This window comes from Pelodiscus sinensis, chromosome 4, assembly GCF_049634645.1.
Source record: "Pelodiscus sinensis isolate JC-2024 chromosome 4, ASM4963464v1, whole genome shotgun sequence".
NCBI lineage: Eukaryota > Metazoa > Chordata > Testudines > Trionychidae > Pelodiscus > Pelodiscus sinensis.
In genome coordinates this window covers 96,775,600-96,791,007 of record NC_134714.1, presented here as the reverse complement: position 1 = coordinate 96,791,007, position 15,408 = coordinate 96,775,600, and the positions used below count along the sequence as shown (strand labels likewise).

Here is a 15,408-nt window from a genome sequence, read left to right as displayed (position 1 = left end):
GGGTGCTCCACAGGATGGGGATGGGGCTGCGTGGCGGGCAGCCACTCTGGGGGATGGGGACATGTGGTGAGCAGCTGCTCCAGGGGCAGCTCCAGCCCTTCCCAGGGCTAGAACTATGGTCAGGGCCACATAGTTGCTGCCCAGCTGCTCCCTGGGTGGGCCACATGGTGGTGGGCCGCTGAAACTTGAGCTGGGCTGTGGTGCAGCTGCTCTTGAGGCAGGGGCCAGGGCTAGAGCTGGGCTGGGGTCTCCTGCATCCCTCTTTCCCCCCTTCCACACCTCTCTTCCCCACGCAGTGCTCCTTGACCTGCCCAACTCCCTGCTGGCTCCTCCCTCTCCCCACATATCACTGCCCCACCCCCCCAGCACCTCACTCCTGCATACCCTGGCCACTGGCAGCAGCTTCCTTCTGCCCCAAGCAGGGGGCTCACAGCCAGCCCCATGAGGAATAGCCTGGCACAGTCCCTGCCCTGCACACAGGCTGTCCCAGGAGCAGCACTCCCTCAGGCACACATCTCACTTCTGCCCACGAGGTCGGGGGTGCTACCCGGGCGCAAGGCTCAGGGTCTCTGCACTGTGAGAGTCGAGGAGCAGCACCACTGGTGGGTGCCACAGTGGCACACATCCAAACAAGCACATATGACTTCATTATTAGCATACAAGACAAGACAAAACTCACTCAGCTCATGGATGGGAATCTTAGGGTATGTCTATACTACCCCGCTAGTTCGAACTAGCAGGGGTAATGTAGTCATCCGCACTTGCAAATGAAGCCCGGGATTAGAAGCCTAATCTGAACTAGCAAGTCCGTGCCACGTGTAGCCGCGCTGCACGGAGTCAGAACTAGCCGGCATTTAAAAATGGCGCCGGCTGGCTTCATGCAAATGAAGCCCGGGAAATTCAAATCCCGGGCTTCATTTGCAAGTGCAGATGACTACATTACCCCCGCTAGTTTGAACTAGCGGGGTAGTGTAGATATACCCTTAGAAGGAACACTGGTAGGAATACTGAGAAAGTTACTGTCTGACCAGGGAGCGAACTTTATACATCACAATTAATGGAGGAATTATGTAACTGCTTAATAATCAAGACCTTGAGATATCCATCTATCACCCTTAAACTGACAGGCTTGTAGACAGCTTCAATAAAACATTGAAAGAAATGCTCAGAAAATTTGTGGCCTCAAATCCCCGACATTGCAGAAAAAAAGAACTTACCTGATAGGCCTACATCAACTGACAGTGTGTTGATACCTTTTCTTCTTTAGCTTTTGCTACAAATTATACAGCTTAGGCTATTCACTGTGGTGTAGCAAGAAAATTTGATTCCAGCTGTGATTTCCTCTTCATCGCTACATAAGGCAGTAGTAACCTAAACTTCCACTCAGACAGACAGTTTTAAAACATTTGTGTAGCATGGCAGACACTTAGAAATTTCTGTGGGGGTAGTGTAGGAAAAATCACACTGTGCATTTTGCTTTCCTAAATGCATGAAAGGCTTTACGTGTGAATTAACAAGGGACTTTTGGAATTGGCAAAATATTTATGACATCTGTGGCACCTACTGGGAAAAAAAAGGCAGATGGGTATTATCATGTCCCTTCAAGTGTGTTTGAATATTTTTACACCCAACTAATTCTTGGCTCTCTAAGGCTACGGCTACATTGACATTTTTTTAATTTCTGGAAGAAGATATGCAAATCGCACTCACATTTGCATATCTTCTTCCGATTCTCTTTGCAGAAAAGGTTTTACTGCTATTTGGCCCTGTGTAGACGGGGCCAAATGTTGGGGGAAAAAACCTCTTTCGCAAGACCCTGTAAACCTCGATTTACAAGGAATAAGGGGTCTTCTGAAAGAGGGTCTACACGGGGCCAAATAGCAGTAAAACCTCTTCCACAAAAAGAATCGGAAGAAGATATGCAAATGCGAGCATGATTTGCATATCTTCTTCTGAAAAAAAATGGCAGTGTAGCCGTAACCTAATAGTAATGGTAGTATATTAAATGCCCAGACAGTGGAACCCTTATGCCCCCAAAATGACTCCAAGAGACAAGATTCCAAAAAGTATTAGGTTTATTTGGAAGGAAAAATTACTCATCATGATATTTGGAGAGTAATATTGCAAATTACCAGGTGTTCCTGATAAAATATAGAATTACTTTAAGTGCGACAAGGTATCACAATTTATTGAAAAACTCCCTCAAGAATATAAGGAGGAACTAAAGTCTGTTGTACCTGTGGGACATTTGGTAGCTCAAACATTGCTACAGGCTGTGTTAGATGCCTCCAATATTGCAGAATTCCTAGTAGCCACCTCCATCACTACACTTACAGAGGTTTCTTAGCTAAAATCTTTAGCAATATAGCAAGAGACGACTACTGAGCAGCTTCCGTTTGAACGTTGTGACATGTTTTAATGAAGGAGCCGATGAAGCTCTGCATTCTCTGAAAGATTTGAGAGTTGGCCTCTATTTCCTTGGAAGTCTACTTGCTAACCTCTGGGAGAAAATAGGCCTTGAAGAAAACTCACTCTGGACAGAAGACTTCTACGTATTTTTTTAATGCGCAAAGATTACCAGAACTGCTAAGAAAGAAACAGAAATTTCAGTGAAGAAGGCCATCTGCCTGTTCCTTCACGGCGGCACACTGCTGATTTGTGGTGTTCAATTTCTGGGAGGGACGGGAAAAAGTGGGGGCAGAGTTTGAATCACTGGATTCGTGGTGCTACGAAAGTGCTGGGAGGGGGAGGAGTAGGAGATCCAGGGGCCATCGGTGGAAGCCCAGTGGTCTGCATGCAGTCTGTGGGCCACAGGTTGCCAGCCACTGAACTATGCCCTCCGCTCCAGACCCATTGGTAACCAACTTTTTATTTTTGAGTTGCTTGCAATTAAATACCTCAAGCAGATTGGTTTTAGAGATTATAAATGTGGGGTATTCCATTCAATTTCAGTCCATTCCTATCACCTTTCCCTTCCCTGTTCCTCTCCAAAGATCCTTTCATATAAAATACTGTTAAAGCAAGAAGTGGATTCCTTTCTAAATCTCTGAGCAGTGGAAGAAGTGCAGCTGAAGTTGAGAGGAGGGGGTTCTATTCACATTATTTTCTAATTCTGAAGACAGAAGAGACTCCACATGCTCCATTTCAGATTCACCATGGTAACCATGGACTCCATAATCCCACTGGTAAATCCCAAAAACTGTTTTACAGCGCTCATTCTACAAAACACATAATTTTACATACTTTGACAGACCTAAGCCAGCAGTCTGCCACACTCTGGTGGAAGGCAGATATATAAGATACTGGATAAGTGTTTTTCTCTTCCAAAGTGAACTACTAGAGCCTTCTGCAATAAAATTCAGGCAGAAAACATCTGGGGCTAATTAACTAGATTGCTCCTTCAGGCAAGTCACTCAACACTAGTAGCTAATTAAGGCTTGTGGTGCTTCTTTAAAAGGGCTCCCCCAGGCAAAGAAGGGGGAGGACAAAGAGTGATGGACTGAAAGGAGAAAGAGAGGAACAAGAAGAAGTTGTGAGGAAGCTGAGATCTGGTTAACAGGAACCAGAGGGAGATATTTTGGAAGGGTAGTTTGGGGAAGTAGCCCAGAGAAAAAGCTGCCAAGTCAGAAGGTGCTGCTGCTGCTACTTTAGGGTCCCTGGGCTGGAACCCAGAGTAGTGGGCAGGCCTGGGTTCCTGCTAAACCTTCCCCCCACCAACACAGAGCCTGTCCCAAAAAGGCAGACCAGGTTTATCAAGGGGTTTTCACCTCAAAACCATGGACTAGCCTGTGATGAGTATGCCTCACTAAGCTGTGGACCCTGCCTCCTGTAAAGAGAAAGGGGTTATGTATAGGACCACAGCAAGTCTATTATCCACCAGTAGCACGAGACCTACAGGGCATGGCCAGAACTTTGCCACAATACTGATACATCTGGTACACAGGTAATACCTCAGATTGCAAGAGGGAGTATCCCAGCTTCAGTACAGAGTCCTGCCATTTGGTCTTTCAGCAGCAACAAGGGTAATCCCCAAGTTCTTGGTAGTCATGGCAGATCACCTAGGGAGACAAGGGATCCAGGTATGTTCATACTTCAACAACTGGCACATTTGAGGAAGATCACTTTATCAGGTGAATGATTCCATTCACATAATCCATAATTTTATTTTACCACACTGTATCTCAAGATCAACAAAAAAAAGTAAAGTACTGTTTCTGACTCAGAGAATAGCATTCCCGGGAGGTCTGTCAGATTCATTTAAGTCAACAGTACACCTCATCAAGTAGCTACAGGTTGTCCTACTGAATTTTGTATTGGCGAAGGAACTGAAGGAAGTTGGGCTTGTTCCATCCTTTTTGCCCTCCAGTGGAGGGAGCACAATGGCATCTAGAGTGTGCCCCTAATGGATACTGCTAGCCAAAATAATCTGATCTTGCATGCATAGGGCTCATACACATCAGAAACATAATCCATGTAGACAATATATAGAACCATGGTTACTGTTTTTTTTCCTGGAAGACAGTATGACTGTGTGGCTGACAAATGGGTCAGCCACATTAGAGAAAGGTTTGTGGTCCACGCTCAGCCAGGTATGGCCTCATACAATCTGTTAGGTATGCTATTTGCAAATATTTGGGAAACAGAGCCTCTGAGTAAATGAGGATCTTTCCACAATGTCCTTCAGAAAAAAATGGACAATGTCCTTCTAGAACTAATGCAGATTGCAGCAAGAAGCTCTGCCAATTTATTATTGTAATTTAAATGGAAATAAACACATGTTGACTTGCTTTTTATACTCCATAATGGAATTAATCTAATGCTCATGATGTTAAATATTTGTGAATTGAAATCCACTCCCCAAAACAGACAACAGTGGCATTCGCTTAACATATTATCTAGCACTAATAATGGCAATGTGATCCTTACATTTTCAAAGTGATATGCAGTGATTTTGTTCCACAGTTCCCCTTACCATCAAAGGGAGTTAAATTGATTAGTCCTTGAACACTATTTTTGAAAATGTGTAGATGAAACTAATAACTAGGGGTATGTCTACACTGCACGGTTATTTCAAAATAAGCTATTCCAGAAGAAATACTCTGAAATAACTTATTTCAAAATAACGCGTCTACACTACAGGGAAACCTCAAAATTAGTCCGAGGCAGGCTTCCCTAATGTGGACGTGCTGCCTCAATTTAGAGCTCCAGGAGGCATGAAGTAATTAGTTTGAATGGCTCTGGGGAGGAGCTATTTCAAAACAGCAGTAATGGAGCGTCCACATGACTGCTATTCCGAAATAGCTGTTGAGGAATAGGTGTTATTCCTTGTGGAATGAGGTTTACAGAAGTCGGAATAAGCAATCCGTTATTTCAAATTTATTGCAAAATAACAGAATTGCTGTGTAGACTCTCACATTGTTATTTCAGAATAATGGCCGTTATTCTGAAATAACGATTTCAGAATAATAGCCATTATTCTGAAATAACACTGCTCTGTAGATGCACCCTAACAAAAATAGTGTATTTACTGGCCTGGTTTTAATAGGTAGCAACATATTTTCTAGAATTTATTTTCCATATAAGATGCATAGCTACTCAAGTAAGGATTCAAGTTTTATATATACAGTAGTTGCAAATATATTCTGTACTATGATACTATTTAGAGGTCATCCTTGTAAACATGCAAGGAAATCAACTGTTAAGGAGGAAAAATAGCATCCTTTGCAGGATGCAGTGTCAGTTGTGGAACTCAAACAGTGTATGAATTAAGGAACAGGTTTAATTTTCCTGAAGCAGAAGAGATGAGAAGCAATTTCTTTTTTTGTAGATGAGAAGCTAAATGCTCCTTTCTGATCAGTAATAGAGGCATACTAAGGGTGAATTTTAATTATGACTAAATTGTGGTATTACTCTGTTATACCCTAAACATCTGTTCCTTTCAGGAATGATGATTAATGCAGGCTATCAGTGGAGGCAGCTTGCTACAGCTTATGTCATGGTTAGTGAGAAGCGTGTGGTACTATTTTAGAAAATACCAGTATCTGTATGGAGATAGGCCAGTGTGCATTATTAACATAACAGGGAAACAGGAGCATAATGTGTCCATTTTTAATTTTGAAGCCAAATATTTACCTAAGCTTTTTTCCTCTTTTCTTCCAGACCATCTGTCATTAATGAAGAAAGTAACTTGGACAATGAATGGTCTGGTTCTTCCTACTGGTGTCAAAAGAAGGAAAACCAAATCTGTCCTTTCCAGGCGCATGAGAAAGCTTACTGAGAAGTCCTCACTCAGGATTCTGGTGTTTAAGAATTGCACAGGGCATGATGGCTATGAGATAATTGCAGCACAGGACCAAACCGAAAAGGTAAACTTTGTTTATTAACTAGCCCAAGTTTCCTGGAAAAAAACATTGGCCTCACTTCTTCATGTTAGTTATTCTTTTTCTAACTAATTACTTGAACACTTGATCAGATTATAGATTTTGTTTAACATTTTAGAAAAAATATGCAATGCTGTTTGTCTTAAATTACTAAAATGGCATAATTATATAGTATCCTACTCCTAAAAATACACTAAAAGTAAAAGCCCTCACTAAAGACTTCCTTGGCAATATAATAGTTTTTAGGTTAACGTGTTCTTGTTCTTTTTATGTATGCTTTTATAACAATAAATACTTAGTTCTGTAGCACCTTAGAGATTAACAAATACTATATATATATATATATATATATATATATATATATATATATATAGTATTTGTTAATCATGAGCTTTTGTGGGCAAAATCCACACCTTCAGATGAGCTTGAGGGTTGTTTTTAAGGTTACAGAGTAACACAACTATCCCTCTGAGACTTTTTAAACAAATACTTAAATAATCAGGCTAATTCATAAGTGGCTATGTCTACACTGCCATGATTTTCCGGAAATGCTTTTAACGGAAAAGTTTTCCATTAAAAGCATTTTCGGAAAAGCGTGCCTAGATCAGCAGGACACTTTTCTGCAAAAGCACTTTTTGCGGAAAAGCGTCCGTGGCCAATCTAGACGCGCTTTTCCGCAAAAAAGCCCCGATCTCCATTTTTGCGATCGGGGCTTTTTTGCGGAAAACAAATCTCTGCTGTCTACACTGGCCCTTTTGCGCAAAAGTTTTTCAGAAAAAGACTTTTGCCCGAACGGGAACAGCATAGTATTTCTGCAAAAGCACTGACAATCTTACAGAAGATCGTCAGTGCTTTTGAGGAAATTCAAGTGGCCAGTGTAGACAGCTGGCAAGTGTGTTGGTAGCTTTCAAGACACACAGTTGGTATCTAAATCTCACTATCAGGATTTCTGTCGTTATTATGTGTTATCTTTTCAATAAGTCTGAAAAGATACATATTATCTTCTCACAGCTTTAGGGCCCAATTCACCTCCTACTCAAGTCTCTGGAAAGATTTCCTTTGTGTGCAGTGGGCATTGAACTGAATGCCTAGAGCATTAACATTCCATCCTCTCTGATTTATGAATTCCTTTGAATTTCATTGGGTCACATTTAAAAAACAAATAAAACCAGGGGACAGGTGTAATTTTCAGTCACTTCAGGATTGTCTACATAAACATTTATTTTGTGGTAAGCTGAGGTGTGAATCTCCATATACTAGGCTGCTATGGGCTAACTGTGTGGACCTATTGATGCACATTTGCAGTTCATTAATGAGCTTTGATCTAGTCCTCTTTGAAAAAGGAATAGAGTGCATTAATAAACTTAACATGCAGGATCCACACATTCTCCAGCAGGCTAGTGCATGGTAAATTCACACAGCTGCTTGCTGCTAACTAGTTGTCTGCGTAGACACACCTTAAGAAGCTACAGCCATAAGGACTGTATAAAGTACCTAGTGAGAAAGAAAAGGAAGCTTACAAGAAGTGGAAACTTGGTCAGATGATTGGGAAAGAGTATAAATATATTGCTTGTGCATGCAGAAGTATAATCAGGAATGCCAAAGCACAGTTGGAATTGCAGCTAGCAAAGGATGTGAAGGGTAACAAGAAAAGTTTCTACAAGCATTTTAGCAATAAGAGGGAGGTCAGGGAAGGAGTAGGATATATCTTGACTTTAGTGAAGCTTTCAATACGGTCTCCTATAGTATTTGTGCCAGCATGTTAAAGAAGTATGGATTGGATAAATGGACTATACATTGTATAAATAGCTGGCTAGATTCTTGGGCTCCATGGGTAACGATTAATGGTTCAATGGCTGGTTGGCGTTTGTTCAACATCTTTATTAATGACCCGGATGAGGGGATGGATTGCACCCTCAGCAAGTTTGCGGATGATACTAAGATGGAGGAAAGATATATATGCTGGAGGGTAGGGACAGGGTCCAGAGTGACCTGGAGAAATTGGAGGATTGGGCCAAAAGAAATCTGATGAGGTTCAACAAGGACAAGTGTAGTGTCCTGCACTTAGGATGGAAGAATCCCAAGCACTGCTACATGCCGGGGACTGACTGGCTAAGAAGCAGTTTGGCAGAAAATGACCTGGATGAGAGGCTGGATACGAGTCAACAGTGTGCCTTATACCCAAGAAGGCTAATGGCATTATTAGAAGTATTGCCAGCTGATCTAGAGAAGTGATTATTCCCTTTACACAGCACTGATGAGGCCACATCTGGAGTGTTGCATCCCATTCTGTTCCCCCTCTCCCATTTAAGAAAGGATGTGTATACATTGGAGAAAGTCTAGCAGAGGGCAACACAGATGATTAGGGGGCATGAGCACATGACTTACAAGGAGAGACTGAGGGATCTGGTCTTAGTTAGTCTACAGAAGAGAAGAGTGAGGGTGGATTTGATAGCAGCCTTCAACTACCTGAACAGGTTACCAAAGAGGATGAGGAGAGGCTGTTCTCAATGGTGACAGATGACAGAACAAGGAGGAATGGTCTCAAGTTGCAGTGGGAGAGGTCATGGTTGGATATTAGGAAAAACTGTTTCACTAGGAAGGTGGTGAAGCACTGGAATGGGTTACCTAGGGAGGTGGTGGACTCTCCACCCTTAGAGGTTTTTAAGTCCTGGCTTGACAGAGCCCTGGCTTAGATGATTTATTTGGGGTTGGTCCTGTTTTTAGCAGGGGTTTTCACTCCATGACCTCCTGAGGTTTCTTCCAACCCTATGTTTCTATGACAGGGCTGATCCAGGCTGTGGACTGCATCTGACCCTTTCTTTTTATATACTGTTGCTTGTGGCACCAAATTTTCAGATGGTGGCTCAAGCAGCAGGATCTGCGGCACTGTCCTAGCAGGGGCTGGAGCCACAAGCCTTTTAAATAGCCGCAGCAACCCACACAGTTGCCAGGCAATACAGTAGAGGCTCGTCTACATTGGCCCCTTTTCCGGAAGGGGCATGGTAATTTTTGAAATCGCAATAGGGAAATGCGCGGGGGATTTAAATATCCCCCGCAGCATTTAAATAAAAATGTCCGCCACTTTTTTCCGGCTTTTAGAAAAGCCGGAAAAGAGCATCTACACTGGCCCCGATCCTCCGGAAAAAAAGCCCTTTTCCGGAGGATCTTATTCCTACTTCAAAAATTACCATGCCCCTTCCGGTAAAGGGGCCAATGTAGACGTAGCATAGCAGAGGGGTCATAAACCTCAAGTCCTTTGCTATATTTTTTAATTCAAAACCTCCATCCCCAGAAAACTCTTGGGGGAGGCTTGTCTCCAACACCGTCTTTTCCTTCCTAGGTCTGCCTCTTCCAGGAGTGGATCTGGCCAATGACCACCTAGTAAAATTAATTAAGTGCCCCCCTCTGTGAAAATTATTTCCCAACCCTGTTCTATGATTCTAAAGAGATTAAACTTCTTTCTTACTATTAATTCTGGGGCATTAAAAATCTTCCTATGTTGAGGAATGCTAATATTACTATACTAGCTAGCGCTACTAACAACACTGATGCTAATTTACAAAAATAATTTGTATAAAGCTTGATCTTATACCTCTTACATAAAATCATTCTGAGACACTACCTTTTGACTGGAAAGTTCAGGACTAGTTCAAGCAAATGGAGGCAGGTTGTGGACCTGCAGGCAGAGTTGGACAAGCATGTTCAGGCAAGCCGACCAAGCAATATCTTTTGAGCAACCCATCAAATAAGTCACTTCCTGACAGGTGAAAAAACCCTCTGTCCCACCCACCAAGATATCCCCCTTGTCGTTTTTGGTAAATTTAAACAGAAAACATTTCTTGTTTCTGAATCAGGGATAAAAAAGTCACCCAGGCATAGAACTTGTGATGGACTTCAATCGGGTGTATGTGTATAATGTGTTTGTTTAAGCTGAACATAGTAATTCAATTTTCATTAAATACATTTTGAACAATGTAATTTAGTATATCTCTGAAGAAGTGGGTTGTGCCCATGAAAACTAACAATAGCATTTACATTTTTTGTTAGTCTCTAAGGTGCTGCAAGACTATTAGTTGTTTTTTCAGTTAGGGTATGTTTAGACTCCATGCCTCTGCTGACCGAGGTTTGTAAATTAGACTTACTGACATAGTCAATGAAGCGGGGATTTAAATATCCCCTGCTTTATTAGAATAAAAATGGCCGCCGCATTGTGCCAGCTCAGATGTTTGTTGGGACGAAGCGGCAGTCAAGATGGGGATCGGTCGGCAAGGAAAGCCTTTGCCAACCAATCCTGTAAACCTCATTGCACGAGGCATAAAGGATCGGTTGGCAAAGGCTTTCCTTGTCGACTGATCCCCATCTTGACTGCCACTTCGTGCCAACAAACATCTGAGCTGGCACAATGCGGCGGCCATTTTTATTCTAATGAAGCAGGGAATATTTAAATCCCTGCTTCATTGACTATGTCGGTAAGTCTAATTTACATGCCTCGGTCAGCAGAGGCATGTAGTCTAGACATACCCTTATAAACTAATACGGCTATCCCTCCGAATCTGTTGCTTTTGTCTATCATTGTCTTTCAGTTTCAGCCTTTTGATCTCTTCTATTCTGTCACCTTCCCTTTCATTTTCTTCCTCACTCTCCTTCCTTCTCTTGTCATTTTATCTTCTCAAACCAATCTTTCTTTCGCTGTTCAGGGCTTCTGTGATATTGGGCAAGACACTCAGGGCATGTCCAAAGTGCAGAGTTATTTTGAAATTATGTTAGTAAGCATCTACACAGCAAGCCTGAGATTTCAAAATAATTTTGAAATAATAGGCTTCTTATTCCAGAATAATAAACCCTCATGTAAAGGGTCCTTAGTCAGCGGGGGGGAAGGCATCGCTAACTCCCCAGGGTGCTCAGAAGTCTGTAAGGCACGCTTTAGCCTGGCCGTTGGCCAAGTGACAATGCCTATGGCCCTGCTCGGGGTCAGGATGCCATGCAATGGGAGAACACAAATAGTTCAAGGATAGCGGGGGTCCAGGCTGCAACATGCTGCCCACCTGACCTCCATTCCTCAACTGCCCCAAGGTTGGCTGTCCCTGGGCCACTTCCCAGTTCCCCCGAGAACCTACCAGACTCTGGCATTGCACTGGGGGGTTTGCGGATAACGGAGGGGCTGACATGGGCTCCAGTGCAGGCAGGGGTCCAGGTGGGCTGGACCAGTTGTCTGTGCCCAGCGAGGGTCTCGGGGGGTTTGGCATGGGTTCAGGTGGTGGCCAGGGTCTCTTCAGCCCAGGCCAGGGCTCCGGGGTTTGCAGAGGTCCTGGTGGCTCGACCCAACTGCTGGTCGGGGTAGCATGACTGAGCTTTTCACTGCGGGCGCCGGGGCCAGGCGTCTGCTAGGGTTGGCTGCTTAGCTCTACTGAGCCCGCAGCTCTTAGAGTTCTACACCTGTCCTCTGGCTTCCTATGGGTGGAGCTAGGTGCGGCTGGGCCCGCCCGCCAAGGGGTCATAGAGTGCACTTCTTCCAGGTCAGCGGGCGGCCATGTTGCTGTCCTGGGCTCATTACACCTCATTTCATGAGGAATAATGCTGATTTCAAAATAGTTATTTCAAAATAGGGTGTCTGTGGAAGGCTCAGCTATGCTTATTTCAAAATAATTGGCCTCCACCCGGCTGCCATGGTGGCCACTCTATCCACACCCCTCAGAACTTTATTGTTTCCCTTCTCCTGCAAGCTTTAAAGATGCAGCCACAGGGAAAACAGCTCACGTCACAAGGAAGACCCTGCCAGCCCTGTGCTCCAGAGGCTGATGCCCTGTCCCTAAGTTCACTGGCAATCCCACTCCATCTCCCTATCTTCACTGGAGATCCCACTCCATCTCCCTACCTTATCCTGCCTTACTAATGTGGGAGCTAGCTCCATCCCTGGGGCAGCTTGTGTCAGCTCTCACCCACCCTGGGAACAACTAGACAACACAGGATAAGGCACTCTCTGGGGAGTGAGTGGAGAGGGGGGGGCAGGACTCAAGTGCACCACCTTGTGCTCTCCAGTAAATACCCTATTGCCTAGGTCACTCTAGAACCCACCCCACTGCCCTACCTTTGGAGGGTCCCACCCTGCAAATGTCCTATCCCCCGGTTCACTCCAGAGCCCACTCCACCTCCCCACCATGGGAAGGTCTCTTATTCTTTGTTGTCTGTCTTGTTGCTTCCAGGATGGGGGGGGGGGGCGGCACTACTGCAGCTCCTGAGGGGTGTCAGGAATTGACCCTACCACCCTTTGATTTCCAGGTGAATACCCTGTCTCCCTAGGCCACTCCAGAACTCACCCCATCTCCCTAATTTCAGAGGGTATGTCTACACTACCCTGCTAGTTCGAACTAGCGGGGTAATGTAGTCATACCGCAATTGCAAATGAAGCCCGGGATTTGAATTTCCCGGGCTTCATTTGCATAAGCGGGGCGCCGCCGTTTTTAAATCCCCGCTGGTTCGAACCCCGTGCCGCGCGGCTACACGCGGCACGAACTAGGTAGTTCGAACTAGGAACCCTCTAACCCAGGCTGGTGAAAGTGAATGATATTCGAGGAGGAAGGGGGATGGGGTGAGTAGTGTGAGGCCTCAGAGAAGGGATGGAGCAGGGGTAGGGCCTCAGAGAAGGGCGGTGAAGGAAGCTGGACAGGGGTATTTGGGTTTGAGGTAAATCTTATATTGCACTTAAATTGAAAAAGTGATCTTGTGGTTAAAAAGCTTGGAGAGCACTGTTTTAGTGTAATCATTGTGGGTAATCATCTACACAGGAGCGTTATTTCAGAAAAACAGGAGTTATTACGAAATAACATCGTGCGTGTCTACTCTACAAGCCATTATTTTGAAATAATGTTAAACTGGATGATTTCTTTCTCTGACTCGTGGAAATTGCCATTTCATGAGGAGTAAGGGACATTGAAGGAAGAGTGTTCTTCCTTTGACTTCCTGCCGTGCAGACAGTGCCAAAAGCCAAATTGAGCTATTTTGACTCAAGCTACACAATTGATGTAGCTGAAGTTGGTAGCTTAATTCAACTTTAGTCCTGCTATGTAGACGTACCCTGCAAGGCCTCAAAGAGATTTCTCTTGTTTCAGCTAAAATGGTCCTTATTAATAAGTGACTCTTTCCCTTCCTTCTCACCAAATAAAAGCAGCATTTGAAGTACTGAACCAGAGTGTGAATTTCATAGAATCATAGAACACTAGAACTGGAAGGGACCTTGAGATGTCATAGAGTCCGGTCCCCTGCCCTCATGGCAGGATCCTGTGCCATCTAGATCATCCCTTATAGATCTCTATCTAACCTGCTCTTAGGTATTTCCAGAGATGGAGATTCCACAATCCCCCTAGGCAACTTATTTCAGTGTTTAACTACTCTGGCAGTTAGGAAGTTTTTCCTAATGTCAAAGCTAAGCCTCCCCTGCTGCAGTTTAAGCCCATTGTGCCTTGTCTTGTCCTCAGAGGCCAATGAGAACAATTTTCCTCCCTCCTCCTTGTGACACCCTTTTACATGAAAACTGTTCAGGTGAAAACTGTTATCATGTCACATCTCAGTCTTCTTTCCAAACTAAACAAGCCCAGTTCTTTCAGTCTTCCTTCATAGGTCATTGTCAGGCCACCGCCCCTCAGGCTCCCTCATGTTAGGGCGGTCCCCACCCTCGGGGTCGGCACCTGTGTTCCTCTGGCCCTCTGACGGAAGCCCCCGCCTGGCACGGGACAGCCAATGGCCCAGCCAGGGATTGCTTCCTTCGTGCTGCCCCACAAACCAGCCCCCTTAGATCTCCAAAGGCCCATCATGAATCCCCGAGCTGCCTGTGTCCATGTCATAACCCATTCGAGAGACCCACACCACAACTCGCACCCGATCACCTTCACCCATGATCCTTACAAGTTCTACAGTTTAGTCATGCCATCTGGCTGGTCTCAGCCGGAATAGTCTACACTTTCACCTCGCCAAGCGCCGACTGCATTGCTCTAGCTGCTGTTGAAGGGTGGTAGGGGGACCCAGGCCCGCACTCACTCCGGGTCCTGGCCCAAGGCCTTAAGGACAGGGTGGCAAAGCCCTGTCCGGTTGGTGGGGAGTCTCCCTTAACGCACTAAACCCCCGGACTCCTCTAAGTGCCCTGCCTTGGGCCACTTCCTGCCTTCTGGCATGCCGACTCCTCTCCATCGCCCGCACCGGGCGATTACCTCTCCCCCCTTGGTGGTACAGCCTCACTTCTTTTCAGCGTCCCGGTGTCACTGCTGCTGGTGGTCTTTGGACGCAATTTCCAGCGTCTCCCCCTTCATCTCCCCGCAGCCCGCTCGGGTGTCTGATGCTGCCAACGGCCGCAGAGCACCCTCGGCATAGCCACAGCAGAAGTTGCAGCGGCTTTTTGCCCCAGAACACCTGGTCCGGCATGGTTGAAGTGTGGGGTGCCGCGGCGTCCCCGTCACAGTCATGTTCTCTAGACCTTTAATCATTCTTGTTGCTTTTCTCTGGACTTTCTCCAATTTCTCCATATCTTTCTTGAAATGTGATGCCCAGAACTAGACACAATACTCCAAATGAGGCCTTATCAGCGCAGAGTAGAGCGGAAAAATGACTTCTCGTGTCTTGCTCACAACACTCCTGTTAATGATTCCCAGAATCATGTTTGCTTTTTTTTGCAACAGCATCACACTATTGACTCATATTTAGCTTGTGCTCAACTATGACCCATAGATCCCTTTCTGCCGTACTCCTTCCTAGTCAGTCACTTCCCATTCTGTGTATGTGAGTCTGATTGTTCCTTCCTAAGTGGAGCACTTTGCATTTGTCCTTATTAAACTTCATCCTATTTACCTCAGACCATTTCTCCAGTTTCTCCAGATGCTTTTGAATTATGACCCTGTCCTCCAAAGCAGTTGCAACCCCTTCCACTTGGTATAATCTGCAAACTTAATAAGTGTACTCTTTATGCCAATATCTAAATCGTTGATGAAGATATTGAACAGAACCAGTCCCAAAACAGACCCCTACAGAACTTCAC

General features: G+C 44.8%; 1 protein-coding gene across 5 annotated transcripts in view; it reads left to right on the top strand.

Annotated features, from left to right (window-relative positions):
• DCDC1 (doublecortin domain containing 1) overlaps positions 1-15,408 on the top strand; it is a 604,418-nt gene that overhangs the window by 83,706 nt on the left and 505,304 nt on the right. For all 5 annotated transcript variants that reach the window (XM_075927782.1, XM_075927784.1, XM_075927785.1 and 2 more), the window contains one exon: positions 6,160-6,365. In XM_075927782.1, coding sequence (XP_075783897.1) covers positions 6,160-6,365 — 206 coding nt within the window. The remainder of the gene's footprint in view (positions 1-6,159; positions 6,366-15,408) is intronic.